This window comes from Hetaerina americana, unplaced genomic scaffold (genome assembly GCF_022747635.1).
Source record: "Hetaerina americana unplaced genomic scaffold, ioHetAmer1.1.p SCAF_1, whole genome shotgun sequence".
In the NCBI taxonomy this organism is placed as follows: Eukaryota; Metazoa; Arthropoda; class Insecta; order Odonata; family Calopterygidae; genus Hetaerina; species Hetaerina americana.
Genome location: NW_027286069.1, coordinates 82715536 through 82734169, shown reverse-complemented (window position 1 = coordinate 82734169; position 18634 = coordinate 82715536). Strand labels below are relative to the sequence as shown.

General features: G+C 32.7%; 1 protein-coding gene across 13 annotated transcripts in view; it reads right to left on the bottom strand.

The window, feature by feature from the left end:
* Positions 1-20: 20 nt before the first annotated feature.
* chb (chromosome bows) overlaps positions 21-18634 on the bottom strand; it is a 228678-nt gene continuing 210064 nt past the window's right edge. For 12 of the 13 annotated variants that reach the window (XM_071592444.1, XM_071592469.1, XM_071592453.1 and 9 more), the window contains 12 exons: positions 14283-14450; positions 13870-14033; positions 13586-13761; positions 12010-12194; positions 10468-10727; positions 9570-9729; positions 8055-8205; positions 7310-7538; positions 4920-5094; positions 4627-4833; positions 4358-4384; positions 21-3033 (listed from right to left, as the gene is read on the bottom strand). In XM_071592444.1, the coding sequence (XP_071448545.1) occupies positions 2746-3033; positions 4358-4384; positions 4627-4833; positions 4920-5094; positions 7310-7538; positions 8055-8205; positions 9570-9729; positions 10468-10727; positions 12010-12194; positions 13586-13761; positions 13870-14033; positions 14283-14450 (2190 nt within the window). In that variant the 3' untranslated portion in view covers positions 21-2745. The remainder of the gene's footprint in view (positions 3034-4357; positions 4385-4626; positions 4834-4919; positions 5095-7309; positions 7539-8054; positions 8206-9569; positions 9730-10467; positions 10728-12009; positions 12195-13585; positions 13762-13869; positions 14034-14282; positions 14451-18634) is intronic. The other variant, XM_071592462.1, reaches the window with a different exon arrangement.

Sequence of the window (18634 nt, the reverse complement as noted above, 5' to 3'; positions counted from 1 at the left end):
AATCAATTTACAGAAATTAAAATCAAAAGAATAAACAGTGGCACATATTATAACACATAAACAAAATGGGGCAACCATAAGTAACTTAGATCATTTTAGAACTAAGGAGTAGAGTCAAACCTTTGATTATTAATTCAAATAAGGAGAATGTGAATGAGAATCTCCAATGATATTCGATTTCAAATCTTCAATCCCAGGGACAGATTACACACATTGTAAACATAGGCAATCGGGAAATATATCAGGGAGCAAATGAATTGTATCATATGCTCACCAGTTTATTACACACATTCCACTAGCACCAGCAAACAACACAATTACATATCTTATCTCTGGGAATAAATGGTAATCTCTTAGTAATTAAGAGAATTGAACATATATATTAGTTGATGAATAAAGCAGAACAATGTAAAATTATCATACAGCACACAATCTGTCATAAGAATCTTTCTTGGTTGTAATGTTACAAATTTATCGAAGGTATCATGTTTATGCAAATTAGTATTGATCATTTGACAAATGCCAAGTAAAATAATCAAATTAATTTGAAATTCACCAGAAGACTGAACTCTTTTACCAAATGGCACAGAAGCGTACTTAAGCAATTTACTACTCAAAATAATGTTTCACCAATTTCATTTTTTTAAATTATTTTTTTTCTCAGAATTAAACTCTAAGAATCAATGGTATTTCCATTCTAAATAAATTTTAATGCAGATGAGTTACTTATATAGTATATTCGTAAAAAAAAGCTCTCAAAAGGATATTTTATGAACTATTTTCAAATAAAGGTAACGAAATTTCCTAGATATGTCTGCATAGCTGCAGACCATGTTTTCATTATCTTGTTAAAAATGACAACTTAATTTTTTAATACAAAAAATCCATGCCACACAACTCTCATGATTGCCACAATCAAGGTAGGTAGAAACTTATAGTTATGAACTTCATAATTGCCAATTACAAACTTCTATTATTGTTAATTAACTGCACAACCTTTGGAACATTTTATAACATAAACAACGAACACTCACTTATACAATACCTCATTTTAAGCAGAGTATCACAATGATTTTAACAACTTTAAAAATTATTTTGCATTTATTGGCATTTTATTAACATATGCAGTAAGTATATTGATTTAGCCTTACTTCATACATGAAGTAGCTCTTAAGTTTTCAAATTACAGATAGACACACTCACAGAATTCACTGATTTCATTGAAAACAGCACAAATTACGGTCAACATAAAATGCTTATAATGTAAAAATGAAATGACACATGAATATGAAAAGAACATGGGTATAATAAAAATTTTCATAAATAAAATTTTTACAAAATAAAAGAATGTCAACATGTCATTTTAAAACATGGAGAGTTAATATTGGTATATAACGTGTTTTCCATGGCCAACTTTTAAGAAAGTTATTTACTGTTCTGTGCTTGGAATTCTTTACATACTTCAATGTACATTTTTTCCAAAGTCACTTTTAAGGAAGCCAAAATCTTCCATAAATCGTATTTAGACCTTAGGTTACAAAAAAAAAACGGTAAACACAATTATTTCATTTTAAACTTATCTAGGTCCATGATACCACCCATTACCATACAATTTACTCTGAGACTTGGTATTCAAAGAAATTAATGTGATGGTGGACAGGCAGATAAATAAATCAGACATTATAATATACAAGGGAGGTAAGGGGGTTTTACAACAGCACCTTTTAGTTCACTGGAATTAACCACACCAATGTCCATTAAAAGTGAGACTAGGGGAATTATATGATCAACACCATGAGTGAGTGCTCTCTTCAGAAATGGCAGCATGAATGTATTAATGTTGCTTGATTTAAAAACATACAAATCCTTAACCTCTTATATCTTTCACAAATACCCACACATTCTCACAACTATGCCAAGGCTTCTAAGGCCACACAATGATAATTTACATAGCATCACATTCTCGTGGACACATCTGGAGATGTTAACTTATAACCTTCACCAATTATGCACCAGTGAATTTTTATTGTTATGAGAGGGCTTTCATACCATCAAAGAATTCAATAGTAAATGTCAACAAGAGTTAGGATAACTTCCGAGGCAAATTCTCTAGTATAAAAACATAATTAGCCAGCAGGTAAACAACATGCTTGATGATAATCAAGAAAAATTATTTGAACAGGCAAAATGCAAGACTAGTAAAAAGAGCCATTTTTCATTTAAACCCTAGCCTCCATAGTTGATCCCACCTTATTTAATCATGCCTAACAAGCCAAAAAAAAGCTCTTAAAGTCATAACGAGCCAATATCCAACACTTGCCATACTCAGGCTTCACAATTACATCAATCTATTAGAACACACACACAAAACATACACGCACAAGCGCAATAACACACGGCATCTTCACCATCACATTCTACCGACAGCCCATCCAAGGGCCAAAGTTTAGGATTGCAGTTCTAAAAAATTTGATGCCTCAATGCATCATTTGCATATATATAACTCCCAAATGGATATATCCAACGGAATATCTTGCACGCTGAGAGCAATCTAAAGGAGGCACTTCACAACACTGAGAAGAGCGATGCCCCGGGAGAAATATCCACTCTTTTAAATGAGGGCCTTGATTTTCTTTAGGTTTTTTTTCTTTTAAAATCATCCAAAAATCATAACTCCCTGAGAGCCAGCACTCGGGAATGTGTTAAGGGAAACTCTTTGAAAGCACACATGCAGCTGCAAATGCCTTATGTTGGAGTGTGCTTGGGTGAGGAGGCGCTTGAAGACTCGGAGCCAGTGCCTGCACCATCACCACCTCCTCCTGAACTGCCACTTCTTGTCCCCCTCGAATGTCCATGAGAACTGCCCTGACTTTGTTGCTGTGCTTTTCTGATATAGAGATGTAGCAACTTCATCTTTGAGCCATTAAGGGCGGTCAGGTGTGGCGCCAACACCTCCTCTCCAACTGCCACATGTATCGCCACCATGCAGAAAACAGCAGACTTCCTCACACTGCTCTCCTCATTGTCATATGCCTGCCAAATAATTATGATAGCTTAGGCAAAAAGTAAGGTGATTTCAACAATTTGGGAGAATAGCAACACATTTTAAGCAATGGGAAAGAGAATAAATTGTACCACTAACATGATTTACTATTTTCCACAAAAGCCATTTTGCACAAGTCTACGTATATAAAACACACAATCGGGTATGCCAAATAATTTAACTTTTGAAAGTGCTTTCATTCAACAAGCAAGAAGCATTAAAAAAATGATGCATTTGGCCAAGAATTTTGAGTTAAAAGAAGGCTGACATTCTTGTATTGTTGAGGGGGGCTAGTTTAAGAGTAAAAAAATTATTTGACAATACTTGCAACACTTTTTTTATACAAATTAATCTTATTGACCCATTACCATTGGAGTGCTGGATCACATCACTTTTAATCAGTTACTTATTATGCCTTACTTATCATCACAAAAAGGTTTTCCGAGCATATTAACTAAGCATTGGTAAATGATGGAAAGAATGCAGTTCACATGATTGCCTGGTACATGAACACAAACAATTAAAATTCTGGATGACCTGCGATGTGCATGTTTTCCACTGAAGGAACCAAAACAACGGGTATCAAGGAAAGTTTCCTGTTAAGTTTAGCTTCCCTAGTATGTAATCGCATTTTGGCCAGATTCATCACGAATTATTGAATTCCATTGCTGTGGAATGAAGCCAGTGCTGGAACAAAATGTCAAAAATCTCTTTTTAAAAATCATTCCACGTATTTGCAAATTTAATTCCACACTTGAGATCTATCATTCCACAGACTTAGATACAAAATATTCAGACTCAGGAGGATAGGATAAGTTGCAGCTTACTTATGCCACTATACATTTTACTGCTCAAGCTGGGGCGGTGGGAGTTATTAACCAATAGTAAAGCCTTTATCCTTACAATAAGGTGATGTCACTCTTTAACCTCCTTCATTCTTGCTCAATACACATATCTACACATTTAATCTAAGTGCACTTAAGATTTTTAAACAAAGAATCACTCATACTATAGCCTCGCATACAAGTGTATATACTGCAGTCCTACTCATTCGTCAGTTGAAACTTGTCATTAATGCAAGGTAAAATGTCCCACATATCCCAGGCAGAAAATACACATCATGTGAGATGAATATTAATACTTGAAATTATGCATAAAAGTGGAATGGCAATTGAATATTTTCTTTGAGTATTATTAAAAAATCCCAAAAGAAATCAAATTGCATATATATATTGAACGTTATTCAAATATGTTTAAAAAATTGAACTTTTCATACTATATTATTTGAAATCATGCAAAATCAGAATAGTCAACCTGTTTGCTTTGGCTCCCCCTCCAAGCCTGAAATTAACCACGAAATAATGTCAGCAAAATTGTAGCAATTCATTCACAAAATAAGTATCTCCATATTCCATGGTATCCATTTATAATTAATAGCTATTCCATACAATTTCAATCTTATAAATTACAGAGAACCTACACCTAAATGACTGAACAACTCAACGTTTAGATTCATTACAGAAGGCTAATACTAGAAAATCATCCCGTATCATGCTGGACTTATTAAACAATGAAATACTCACTTTAACAAGGCCTGGCATTATTTGGGGAAGAAGAGGCTCTATCACTACATGTCCCCTCTGTTCCACAAGTCTGGTCAACATCTTAATAGCTGCTTGATTAACTGGAAAATCTTCTGTTTTAATCAACAAGTTAAGCACTAATACTACGGCATCAGCAGGCATGATCGCAGCCATTGCGCCAGCACATGACTCAGCTGCTCGCACCACCTGAAAATTAAGTCAAAATGTATTTGTCCCCTGTGTTTGAAAAAGTTTACAATTAAAGCATGGCATTAGAATTTCAATACACTCACATCCTTATCAGCATCCTTGTGAGCAAACAAGACCTTAGTTATGAGTAGCTCAACATATTGTGCAAATGCAGCAGCAAACGAACGCTTGCTCAACATTTCACCGAGAGCCCCCAAAGCCAAGGCACGGACAGCACCTTCCCCTCCCATCTGCTCCAAAAGTAGCCGCAGAACTGGCCTGTAATCATTATGATGTTTATTGCCAAATAGAGAAAATTAATGTATAGTAAAGAGATTAAATGTACTTGAAGTTTGAACACACTGGATTACTAAATGAAAAAATCAAATGTGGCACCATAATGGCCATTCTCTTGGGTCTTGAAATCAGAAAACATTTAATGCTTGTTAGTTGTACTTGATAGATGATTTTCTTAATAGGGACAGTGGATATTCTTTGAGCATACTTTTTCCTTTTCCTCTACTATTAATGTGCGTGCGTGGTTACTGAAAACACACCAGATAGCACATTTTAGGCTATTGGTGAATATTGCTGCATTCATATTGAAAGTAGATCATAAACATGCACACAAAATTTAAGGGCATCATTTCCATGAACTTTGGACACTACTGAATTTTTATGATCCAATATCCACATTTACACACCTTGCTCAACTAAAAAAATCATAAAAAATTAAATCATGGAACATATACAATGACCTTTGGCATGCCATGGTCATTGTTTTCAAAAACGTAGCAGGATGTAGAAGTTTCCCTTACTAATTGAAGTTGTGCCTATCATGGCCCTTCCTAATATACTGCAGAATATATTGAGCAATAGACTAATCAAACATGAAATATTGTTCTTACAAGCACAGGGCTTCACTTCAGAAACTTTCAAGAGAATTCATTTTCTGACTTGTTTTAAGAAAGGATATAGTTTCACTAAAATAAGCCTCATTGCAATTTCTCATTCCTAGTGGCTGCATTACATATTAACATACCACCACTTCAGCATATAAAAATAAATTACAAAAGATTTAAGAAAGAATCTATCAGTGTAATTGTAGTTTTTCTCTGATGAGGCAAATATATCTTTGGCTAAATGTGTAAACACTCCACAATAGAGGTCAATGGACTCTGGAATAACACAACCAAATCTGTGAAATATGTTCACTGTTTCCTGGAATGAAGTGAAAATGTAAAATTGTGGCTGGAAAAACAACCATGAAATGTAACAACGTTAGATAAAAAAGTGGAAATGCTAATAGAGGCTTTATTGTGGGGAATTCTAAAATTCTGTCACACCTCAGCAAAAATTACTTCAATTCCCCAGGGTTATATGATGTATCACAAAAATGAGATATTTATACCACTTTTCATTTCATTCAACGATGTTTCTATCAATATTGTTTTAGCAATTATTACCTACATTTTTCTATCCAAGTTCTACTAAAATTTGGTTTTTTAATTAGCAGATGCTTTCTAATGCTTTGGTGATGAATTTTGATTCTCAACTGCTGAAATAATGTATATTAAGCTACTTCAGGGATTTTTACCATGAAGTTTAGTATACACTCCATGGATTTAACCAGGACTGCAAACTGAAACTCAACAGACAAATAACAGAAAAACCTTAACGTAATGTTTATAGTTGATAATATAAGGGATGATAGCAAAAAAATAACAAAACTGCTTTTGAAAGAGTAGAACCTCATGATGAATTTTTTTGCATTATATATGACTTAGATATTCAATTCCTGGCAAAGGATATGCAAATGTACAATTTTAGTGGTATGTTAAAAAGAAGATGGCATGATACAATGAGGTATATTATTTCACTCACTAAGGAATGCCACATGAAATGGTTTCTATGGAATAGAATGATGCTACCAAATCAAAATCTAGGTGGCAATGAGAAACCACAGAGCTTTGGCCACACTCATTAGAGGTACAATACATGAAAATATATGAGCCATTCTACACTTGCATTGCTTAAAAAAATGTATCTCTCTGGTAACAGCAGTTCTGGAGGCTGACTAAAGCGTTGTGCGCCATAGGAGCAGTTGGTATGAAAATTTTTGGAAGGGATACAATTTTTATAATTTGAATATTTTTGATTAAGTATTTCTAAGTAAGTATCTCTAACAGCAAGCATGGTTCCTTGCTTTGACAGTTAAAAAGGGCCATTCGAAATTAATCAAAACATTATTTTTCTCAACAAGGCATCCAAAAGCTAAGCAGATTCAAAATTAATAAGTGTCTCAGTCAACAGCAGAAATATTTCAATTCAGGAATAGATTGTTTGACAGATGTTAGCAAAATTTATGCTGTTGGATGGGTAGCAGAAAGGGAGGTAAGTAACTGTAGTCACAAATTAAAATAGGGGTTATGTGAAAAATAATGATAGTGTATGATATCATTAGATTTTCCAAGAAGAGTTGGGCAAGACTCACTTAAAATGATCCATTACAGCCAGCGTACTTCCATCCCGAATGATCCGTATCAGCTGGGTAAGTGCAGCTTTCTTATCAGCCTCTGACCTTATATTTCCTTTGACATTGTCAACATCTTTAGAACCATCTAGTTCAACAACACCATCTGTTCCATTTCCAGTCCAAGAGAGGGCTTCTATTACCCTTCTCAAGCTCTCTGAATCATCTAGGCCAACCTGCAGATGACTGCCTAAAAATAAGTAAACAAAGTTAATTTTGAATACAAATTATGAGATTTGAAGGAGGAATATGACAAGTACATCATAACAGGGCAGACTATTTTATGAGAAATTGATTTCACTCCTGAAATGAATAATTATGGTAAAAAAATTTATTTAATTCAAAATAATTAATGAGAAATTTTTTTTTACTAATTGTCATCATTAAAATTACCTAAGGATTTATAGTTTCAGAGATAAACTAAAAAAACCTGAGGAAAAATTAATTACTCATCCATCCTATGTAAAAAACAGACAAGTTTTGTAGCATATTCTGAAAAGGTTAACTCTCGATTCAGACTCAAGAACAATTTTTCCAAAAATTTTTCCTAAATTCCAATACTTTTCCTAGTATTCTAAAACCCAAATAAAAATCCAAGACTTTTTCAGGTTTTCCAGTTAGATAACAGACCCATTTATGTAGTCAATGATTTGATTTCATACAAGTTTTCCAGATTATATAAACCTTGTTAATATGTACAACATACCTCTGGGACTGAAACCATTCTCTGGAGAAGCAATTGCATCAAAAGATCCACCACCCCCACTATCAGCAGGAGAAGTTGAACTCTTGTCTATTCCATTAAAGCTAGGTAGTCTTGTTGGTGAGGATAATGAAGAGGAGTGCCCTGATCCCTGCTACAGATTGAAAAAACCAATATCATTCATGAAATTTGGCAAAATTAAAGAATTTATTGTTACCACATTTGCAAAATTGCATATTTGTAAACCATATGAATTCATAATATCTAGGTGTCAAAGTTTTGCATTAAATTATGAAATATACATTGACTGTCCAGAAAGTAATTAATTTTTTGAAATATAATATGAACCTATTGACAAGACAAAGTTTTATCATATATATTTGAGAGGCACATTCTTAAAACTATTTTTATTCAAAGTCGTCATTCAAATTGAGGCATTTATCATGATGAATTCACAAGCTTTTCAATTCTGTCTCCAAAGAAATCTGCTGCCTCACAATTTAACCATTTGTTTACACCAATAAGCAATTCTGCATCACTGTCAAAGCACTGAGTTGCAAGCCATGTCTTCATCACTGGAAAGATGTGAATTACTCAGTGCCACATCTGGACTGTACAGCAGGTGATCATACACCTCCCATCCAAAGCTATCCAAGAGCTCTCGGGTAGGATTAACCATGCATAGATGTGCATTGTCGTGAAAAAATAAAACTTTTGAGCTCAGTTTTACCCGACACTTTTTTGTATTGCCCACCTTAGTTTATTTCAATCTATCTGAGTTAATTGTTGAGCCGTTTTCAAGGAATTCGACCAGAAACACACCCTTAGCATCCCAAAAACATCTGCTGTGATCTTTCTGGCCGACAACATTTACAAACATTTTCATTTTCAAAGTAGAAGAACAACAGCCTTTACACTATCACAGCAGGATGCATAATAAGTTTAGGGACGTTTAGACACCAAGATGTTGGCCCCATCCATCGCCATGTTAGGCCAAACGCAAAAGCTTACTTCTTGGCCATCCTCGTATATTATGTATTTTTGGGATGTATGTTACTTGTATTATTAAATAATTCCAATGATTTCAAGTAATTGCATTACATTTTTATCACTGTCAATCAATACACACTTTACAAATAATAATGATAAATAAACAATGGTGATCTGTAGATCATAATTTAAGTATCCAAGATGAAAATATTAAGAATCTGTGGGATCCTGAATATTCCGTAAGCCTTTCTAAGAATTAGGATGGGAAAGTCTTTCATGAAAGTATGATTTTAGACAATGTTTATTTCCAATTTTTCAATCACCAGTACTGAAAATTGAAAGGAAGCATTGGAATTGATGGATGGTTTTATTCAATACAATTTCCAAATGGTTTGATATTCCTAAAAAATTTTGGTAAAACCCACAGTGATGCAAAAACTTAATTTATATCTAAGATCCCACTAATATATTTAAGAGCATACCTTTGTTATCATTTATTTAATGTTAACAGTAATATACTCAACTTACTGAATTGCTTATGCTATTGTCTCCAATATCTGCCAAGCTTCTTTCTTCCCCGAGGCGGTCTTCATTACCTATTGACATTGGCCCAATACTAGATTCTCGGTCTCCTTTGCCAGCCTCAAAGCTGTAATTCTGAATTTCTGCTGTTGTTTTCCTCAGTGACCTAGCAAAAAGTTGATCATTATGTTTATTTCAATAACCAAAATCTTTTAATAAAAGATTAATCACCTTAGAAAAGTACAGATTTTGTTCATAACACAAATTCTGCAAATATTAGTGTATCCATGACATTTAATGAGCTACATCATTTTTTGTAGTAGTAGTTGTTTTCATGGTAGGCGACCGACAGCTAAGGTCATTTGCGCCATTACAGATGGATAGGAGAGGAAGGGTGGAGAGAAACCCGGCATGGCATAAGCCTACTCTTAACGAAAGGTGCCAAAGGGTCCACAGTTTAATGTCCCATCTGATGGACGTCATATGCACACTTAAGGGCTCTCCACAAAGCACCTCAAGTAAGGATTGGGATACTGCTGAAAAACATTTGTTTTCTCCAGGATTTGAACCCAGACCCTCTCGGTGGGAGGCCTGTACATTAGCCACCGCATAATCTCAATACCCCCATTTTTTTAATATTGTTACTTAATTAGTCACAACAATAAATGAAATAAATCCCCACACTCAAATAAAAAATTACCCTTGTCCCCACAACTATCATTTGAGAAAGAAATTGACCCATTTCCAACCTCTTACTGGCCTGTTACTTATTTCATCTTTACTCCAGTAAATAAGCATGTAAGAGTGAAAATTCCCCTTTTCCCACAATTAACACTTTCTTCGAGGGTCCCTAGAAAAGTATAAAGGGGTTTTATTGTATATTAACATATTTCCGTTAGCTTACCGGTAGACTTCATCTGGGTTCAAGTTTTCATCATCATGGATGCCAGCTAAATCTCTTTTGGATCTTGGAGTCTGAGGAGATGAAGGGAGGTGACTAGGATTGTGGTGGTGTACATGTTGAGCATTGTGGGCATGGAGAGGGGAGCCTGGCATACGGGGAGATGTTACAACTGGTGGAGATGCAGAGCCTTCAGCCACACCACTACCTCCACTTGTGCTACTCCTCCTCAGGTGGTTTTGAACAACTTGTGATGCTGTTTCCTGGACAGAGAAAACATTCAAAACTATGAAGGGTGGAATTCAACATTTAATTTTACCAATAAATATTTTACAAATATCAAAATAGCAAACATAATTTAAACTGTTCCTCCTATATGCCATTACTTATCTGTTGGAGTTTGGAAAAAAATAAGGCTATGAGGGACCAAAGACAACTCAGCACACCTTCAGGCCATGGGACGCTTGCAAAACCTACATACATTTAAGAAAAGTAAATATTTCCCTAGCCCTACTTTTAACTCCACATTAAAAGAGCACCACGGACTACCTAGTAAGTAATAAGTGTGGTCATAAGCATCGCAGATCAATTGCATCCACAAAAGCAACAAAAGCCCTCACTATTTTTCCTTTAGTGAGAAAAAAAACAGAATATAGTACTTCCACACAGGTGAACTAATATAATATGCACTTTATCATAGAAGTACACTGGTAAAAAAAATCGAGTTAATTACAGGGTTCACTTCAAAGAGAGGACATGTATATAGGACAAAATAGCGCAAGTCCTACTAGGCAAGTATACCCTCACGTTGTTCATAGGAAATTATTTTCTCATCGCGGACGACCACATGGGCATTTGGTAGTCCATGCATGATCAAAAATCCAATACCCTGTCAATTACATTACGTAGAGCCTCTAATCATCAACTAAGCTTTTCTCAGAATATTCCGCATATAGTCCATAAAAGGAGAACACATACATGAAGGACGACTTCATCCTCATTTCATTTCAAAAGATGATAAGAGCTATAATGAGACTTTCCAATCAAAGAAGTGCTATGTTGGTCTGGATTTAAAATGGTGCCAAATAAAAGACTGGGTTTTGGTGGTAGAAAAACTATTAATGCCCGGGAACGGAAATGGAAATAGCCAGAATATTTGCTTTGGGGAATTGAATATTTCACAATAAATTTTACAAGAAACTTACTAGTATAATTAAGATGCTTTCTGCAACATAAAAAAACTTTATCCCCAGCAAACGTGAAAGTGATGGTTCTGTATGTATTTGCAAAATCTTTTACCTTTCTGGGATACTCGATTGTTATTAGTTTTGCTAGTAAAGGCTCATCTTTTTAAGTATATTTTTACTCCATTCATATTATCTTTAATTAGTAAGAGCACTATTTAAATAATAAAAAACACCAATCATCAGTATGGATCACTTTTGACTAATTTACAGTTATAAGCTATTCATCCATCACTTCACTGTAATTATTATTTTACAAGCATAATACATATTAATCATCTTGAAATACAATTTAAATTACCTGGAACTCCTTAGGTAACTGTGATAGAACCATAGTCACTTCAGGTGCATTCAGATCAAAGAGGGCAACAACAGCTGCTTGGGCTGCCTTTCTAACCTCATGTGGTGATGACTTTGACTCCGAGGTCCATCCTATCATTTTCACCAATGCCAATCGTGTCATTGTGCTAGTATCTTTAGTTTGGCCTGTTAGTGAGTAAATTAAAAGTTTCAAACAAAATTTTCCAAACAGAGGTTTTTAATCAAATTATTGATTCACCTAATTCTATTACAAAAGAAATATTCACTTAAGAAGATACCTTGCATCTAGTATAAATATTTACCAATTCTGTTCCCTTTGTGAGAACTGCTGGAGGTCAAAAATTGGTGGTGGCTTATTGTTAGCCAAAGTTAAATTAAAACAATAACAACTGGTAGTAAGGGACACTCAATGCCATGACATCAGAATCATGGTAAATCATTTTAAATGTACTCTGTTTCCATCGAAGTATTAAATTAATGTCCAATTAAGATTTGAATGCAAAACAGAATTTAATTCAAATTTTTGTTACTCCATTATCGACACCTAAATGTGCAATCAGAACATTCTTAGCTATTAAGTACAAAAAATTGTGCACTTGATTGATGATAATCAAATGCGATACATAAATACTGAGTTACTTTCAAAATAATGACTTCTGTGCCTATGATTTCAAATATGTGATGCATCTAGAAAACTATTATGAAGAAAGACCCGTAAACATTTTATTAAGAAAATGGTGCAGCTAAAACATCAATCACTTTCAAATTAGAAATGATGAATTGGGCCAATCATGCAAAGCAATTTGAAAAAGTAAGCTAGTTACCATTTTTCAAATTGAATATATAAAATAATGGCTTGAATAATTATTAAAAAATTGATTTAAAATACAATAGAACTTGATTTGAAGTAAACCTGTACTTATTACTTAAGGTTTAACCAACTGAATCATGAATGAATTTCAAAGTAGTAATTAAAATTTCAAATTCCACTGATAGAGATGATTAGACAGAGATACTGCCAAATATTCATCGGTGAATTAAAAATTCAAAAATATAGTAGAAAGTTGTATATTGTTGAAAGTTTAGAAAGTAAAGAAAGAAAAAAAAGAAAGAAAGAAAGTACCATTTAAATTCAAATAATATAATTTCAATTTTGGCCCAAATAAAAATTACGAGAAAAACAAATTTGCACTTTTCTACAGATTTATTTATAATGTGCAAAGCATTTGTATGTTAAAAATAAACCTGTGAAAACATGAAAATTTGTTTTCTCCTAATGATGAACTTCCATGACATCACACCAAAATCTGACGAATGTATAAATAAAAATTGTCAAGCCATAAATCTTAATCTACAACCTTATTCAAAAATACAAATATAACTCATTCAATCTACTTTAAAGTGAGATTATATACATATATAGTTTACGGATAGTTATACAAAGAGTTTTTGAGAATAAATTAATGCTATTTAATTATTTCATATATTGGGATATTCCATAAAAATGATAGAAAGAGAAGTATTTAATGTCCAAACAATGAAAGACAATGACTTACCACCAGATGACATACATCCCCCACTGATAAAACTATAGTCTGTTGGCTCCATACAGGCAGCTAGACGTGCTAGATAAGTTAACATGGCAACTTTGACTTTGGCATTAGGTGTTTGGGTTTGGTCCACAAGAAAACGAAGAACTACATTCATTTGAAGATCATAAGGGAAAGAGTCACTATAAATAAAATAAAAAAATGATCCATTAGAAAAGAGAAGCTTTGAAAAAACGTGATTTTATAAACAATATCAGATTCTCTTCAGACAAAGCAAACAATTTACTTACCGAACAATCTCCAAAGACTTGTGAATTTTATTTTGAGTAGAGCTAAGGAGGTCAGTCCCAAGTTTATTTAACAAGCGAGTTAAAAGAACATACAACCAATCATGGAGATCGCTGTTATGACTTGCCACAAGCTCATTCAGGGTGTCCAGGAACAAACTAAATACCTAGAACGATGTTTTAATATTATTTTTTAGCATAGGTGATAAGTTAAAAGAGAAAATTAATATTTAAGTGTAAAGAAATAACTTCAATTGTGACCGCATAAAGATTTAAAAGTTTGTTGTCTTGCAGTACTTAATAATTGTTATACATTTTTATGGCTATTCTACATGAAAAACTCAAACCGGTGACTTCTGGATAACCAAACAAGTAACCAGTTCAGTTGAATTAAAATGCATTAACCATAAACTTACCTTGGTGTGTGTGTCCATGAACATTTTCGTAAATATTTCTATGATTTTCTTCAACTCAGAACCAGAGAGAAGATTTCCATTTTGAAAGTACAGCTGAAGCCCAACAAGTCCCTCCTTGCGGTCTCCCCAATGAGTGCTGGCACAATTTGCTATTATCTCAGTTATATCCTAATAAACAATATAATCAACATTAAATAAACTCATAGAAGTAGCAGGGAACATCTTCAGATGGAATATAGCTTGATCACTATTACAGGGATAATGAAAAAAATTAGTCATTACAGTTGAAATTTAATTTGCAGTTACTGATTGAGAAAAATTAAATAAAAATGGAAATTAAATTTAACAATTGAGACTACAATACTGTGGTGCAAAATCAGATTTCTTTACATTTCCAACCAGCACAATAAATTTTTCCTGACAAAATGCATATTTTTAATAAAAATGCATTCAATAATAGACACCTTACTTTAAGCAAGATTTTTTAGAGAAGAATGATAAATATGCATATATTTTTTTAATTGAATTAATTCTAAAAATTGATTATTTGTGCATCATTCATCTACTTCCACCTTAAAATTGAATTTCTTATATACCCCTTCAATGCTAGAAATTTTCGTCTCATATGGAAAAAAGTGAATTAAAATAACTTACACTTTGAAATAGTATAATTAGCACCATTAAATGCTGTCATGCTATACACCATGCAAAACCTGTGATTATGGAACTTTTACATACTTGCAATGCATTTTATTGAGCGTTATATTAATTGGTGCACTTTTTACAAGCTTATAAACCAATCCAATTTCATTAATTCAAGTGAAAAGCTCAATACATATTACTGTGTACAATGTATTACACCGCAACAATATTCAAATTTCATTAATTGAAGCATATTAAGCCACATTGCACACATGTCTCTTTCCATATTCAATGTTAAAACCACAATCAGAAGCTTATTAACCAATAAATTTAAGTATTCCGACAATACATCAGCTCCTGAAATACTAAAGACAAATTTAAACTTTTCCATTTATTAGCAGGTTTTTTCAGGATGCCCAAGCACAGTATGATAAAAATATTAATTTCAAATAGAAATTAACCAACAGCTATTACCATCAGTAGTGCATTTGGTTTTACCCAAACCTTGAATCAATTTCAAAGGCAAAAATAACATTCCTTCCTACAGATCATTAGCTATGAACACTTCTAAATTAATACTCCTTCCATGTAGGATCATAGGATTTCTACCACATTTACCATTATTCAGAACACGGGCGTAACATTTTTATAACAAGAGAATTTGATTTAACTGTAAGGTGCATGCGATCAATTTCGGTTGAGTTTGGAAATAATTTATTTTTGAGGCATTGGGCATTAGCTTCCATGAAGTAGCAGAGTTATACGGTTAATATAGCACATTATTCAAATTTTAATTCTTTAAAAATTATACATTTCCACATATATGGTGCAAACAAGCATTTATCACCTGTAGCACTGATTAAAATAAATAAATTAATTACATGTAATAGAATTTTGATGAAATTTATGACATCTGATTTCTTAGAGTAAATAAACTGTCTTTAAATACATTTAGCTATGTAAAAATAAGATCTGAACTCATCAAATTTCAAATCCATACCATCACATTTTTGATGCTCAAAATAACTTCTGTGTTTGTAAGCTTCATTTTATACTAATTGTAATATCAATGCCAACCATTTGTTTCAATTATTCTCACATTTCATTTCCATAGACTTATGTAAATAAGAAAGGAATAAGACAATTACTTTTTTGACGTTAAAGTTTCATTTCTTAAACTGTAAGAGAATACATTTAAATTTTAGGTCATAACAATGAAATGTGGAAAATGTGAAGACAATGCGGTCAGAAGATAAAATTTCCTAACTGACCAATTATTGAAATTTAAATAATAAGACGAGACCCCTGTTATATACTCCAAACCATTTAGATATTGTCTCTAGTTTGGTGTTAATAAAATTGTAAAAGTATAACACACATTCTTACCCAGTAATTAAAAATCAATTCAAGTAAACGAGCAATAAAGGTAAAAAGTACACATAATTTACTAGGTAAAATATGTACTGTGGTATGATTTCAAAAAAATGTCAGTTAAGTCAGTCAGAAGTGATTTCCAGAATCAGAAACATTTATGATCTGAATAACTAGTACCTCACTATGCTAATTGTTAACAGTTATGCATTTAAAGTAGATGCTTTAAGATGATAACCTAATTTAGTTTAAATCCTAATTACCCTAACTATAATATATCTTGCGGGCAATAACAAAAAAGCAATGTAGATTCACTCTTTTAGGCAACAATTTATGCACGAAACAAATTAAGAGTAATTTATTTTATTATTTTCAAATAAAATTTTAAAAATTAATAATCAAAAAATGCCCAGCTGTACAATTAAAAATTAATTGCTACCTGCTGAGTGCTTAAATGACAACTCCTTACTACATAGTATGCCTCAAAAGATGTTTATTTAATTTTTTTCCAAAAATATTTGCAAAACCATCAGCTTCTATTTCAAAATTATAACCAATGGCTAATGGCAAGTGACCTATTTTCCTAATACATGCATGACACTGCTACATCACTCTACAAACGAAATCTTTCTTTTCTGACCACACACAAGAATGAAGTCAATCTATGTCTGAAAAAGGTTTTTGCTAGTAGTTGGGTTCTTTATTGGCATTTGACTCTCAATACTCTCTTCTATTTCATAAATCTAGGATTGCACGCGGCCTCTTTCCATTACATTGAATAGATAAATAATGATAATAGTTTATAGAAAATGGTTGGAAAAAATCACCGAAGTAGCAATGACATTGCATGAGCTTTGTGTGTGTTGAAATTAAATAACCATGTCAATAATAGTCCATATATCTCATACAAAATATTCTTCAGTTTCCTTCAAACAATATGCTAACACTGATCATTATGATGTGCTTTGAAGTATCAATACAGTAAATTATTCCATCAATCATTGGTAAAGTTTATATGATCACTAGATGCAAAGAAATCATGGCTTATAGAAACATATATGTTTTAGGGATGGCAAATAACTTATCTTAGAAAATAGTCATGATAATGTTCCAGACTATTTAAAGTTAGATATTATTTGCAAAAACTAACACAATTATTATTTTCCTCCAGCTTTGGAATTCAGCATTAGAGAGATTTGGCACATACGTGATCAATTTACAATTTCAGCTGAATCTTATTCACTTATTCAATTCACCAGAACCAGAAACCAACAAAAATTAAGCTTCACACATCCTAAAATGTAGTAGGTTAAATTTTGAACCAAATATATGTGTGTGCTGATTATGTGTATGCATGAATCAAGTGCTGATATACTAAAATTAATCTAAATGTTCACCACTAGTAATTATGGTTTATCAAATTATTACTACCAAAATACGGATAAATGTATGGGAATAATATTAATGGCTGCAATTAAATTTAATGAAATTTAAAGTGATATTTACTCATGATTTTGGTCATTGCATTCCATTGCATTCTCAAGGCAATAATAATAGTGTAATTAATTTTTCAAACCAAATCTCAATTTGATGCATTAATATGGCAGATAGATTCAAGAAATCAAAGCCAGTAAAATAAATATTATTTCAAAAATCAGTTGTTCACTGAAATGAAATGCTAAAAATCAACTGTCAACCAAAGGGTGCAAAATCACAGCTCATCTTTTAGGCAAAACTTGCATTGACAGGTAATGCAGTGCAGCGCTGATACTAAAGAGTTCCTTATGATGTCATGAAAATAAATACACCTTATTTAGTAGTACTAAAACTGGTTTAATAAGTATTAAGGGCCAATATCTTGTGGCTTAAAATTTTTGAACTTAGCAACAGATTGGAACAGAATTATATCCTCCAATTTTTTTAAAACTAATATCCAGAAAGAGCAACAGAAAGATGGAAAAGTGGTATATCCATAAAACAAGTATCCACAACCCTTAAAATATCCAATTATTTTCAATGATGATTTCACTACACCATAATCCATTTGTTTAATATTTTCATTAAAACTGGGATCAAATGCCAAATCTAGGTAATTCTTTAGCATTATCATTTTCCGACTGGCAATTACCAAAGAAAAATATACAAATATTGAAATAATCCATTGTTCATATTGTCGCCAACCTCTATTTTAAGTGAAAAGTAACATGAGGGGTGGATCTTATGAGTGGGCACAGAACTTTTTTCTGAACTTCACAATCATACAGAACAATCATCACCATTCAGTACCCATTGTCCAGCACAGGTTTCATCATTAAGAAGGTTGCAAAAGTAATCTTTCA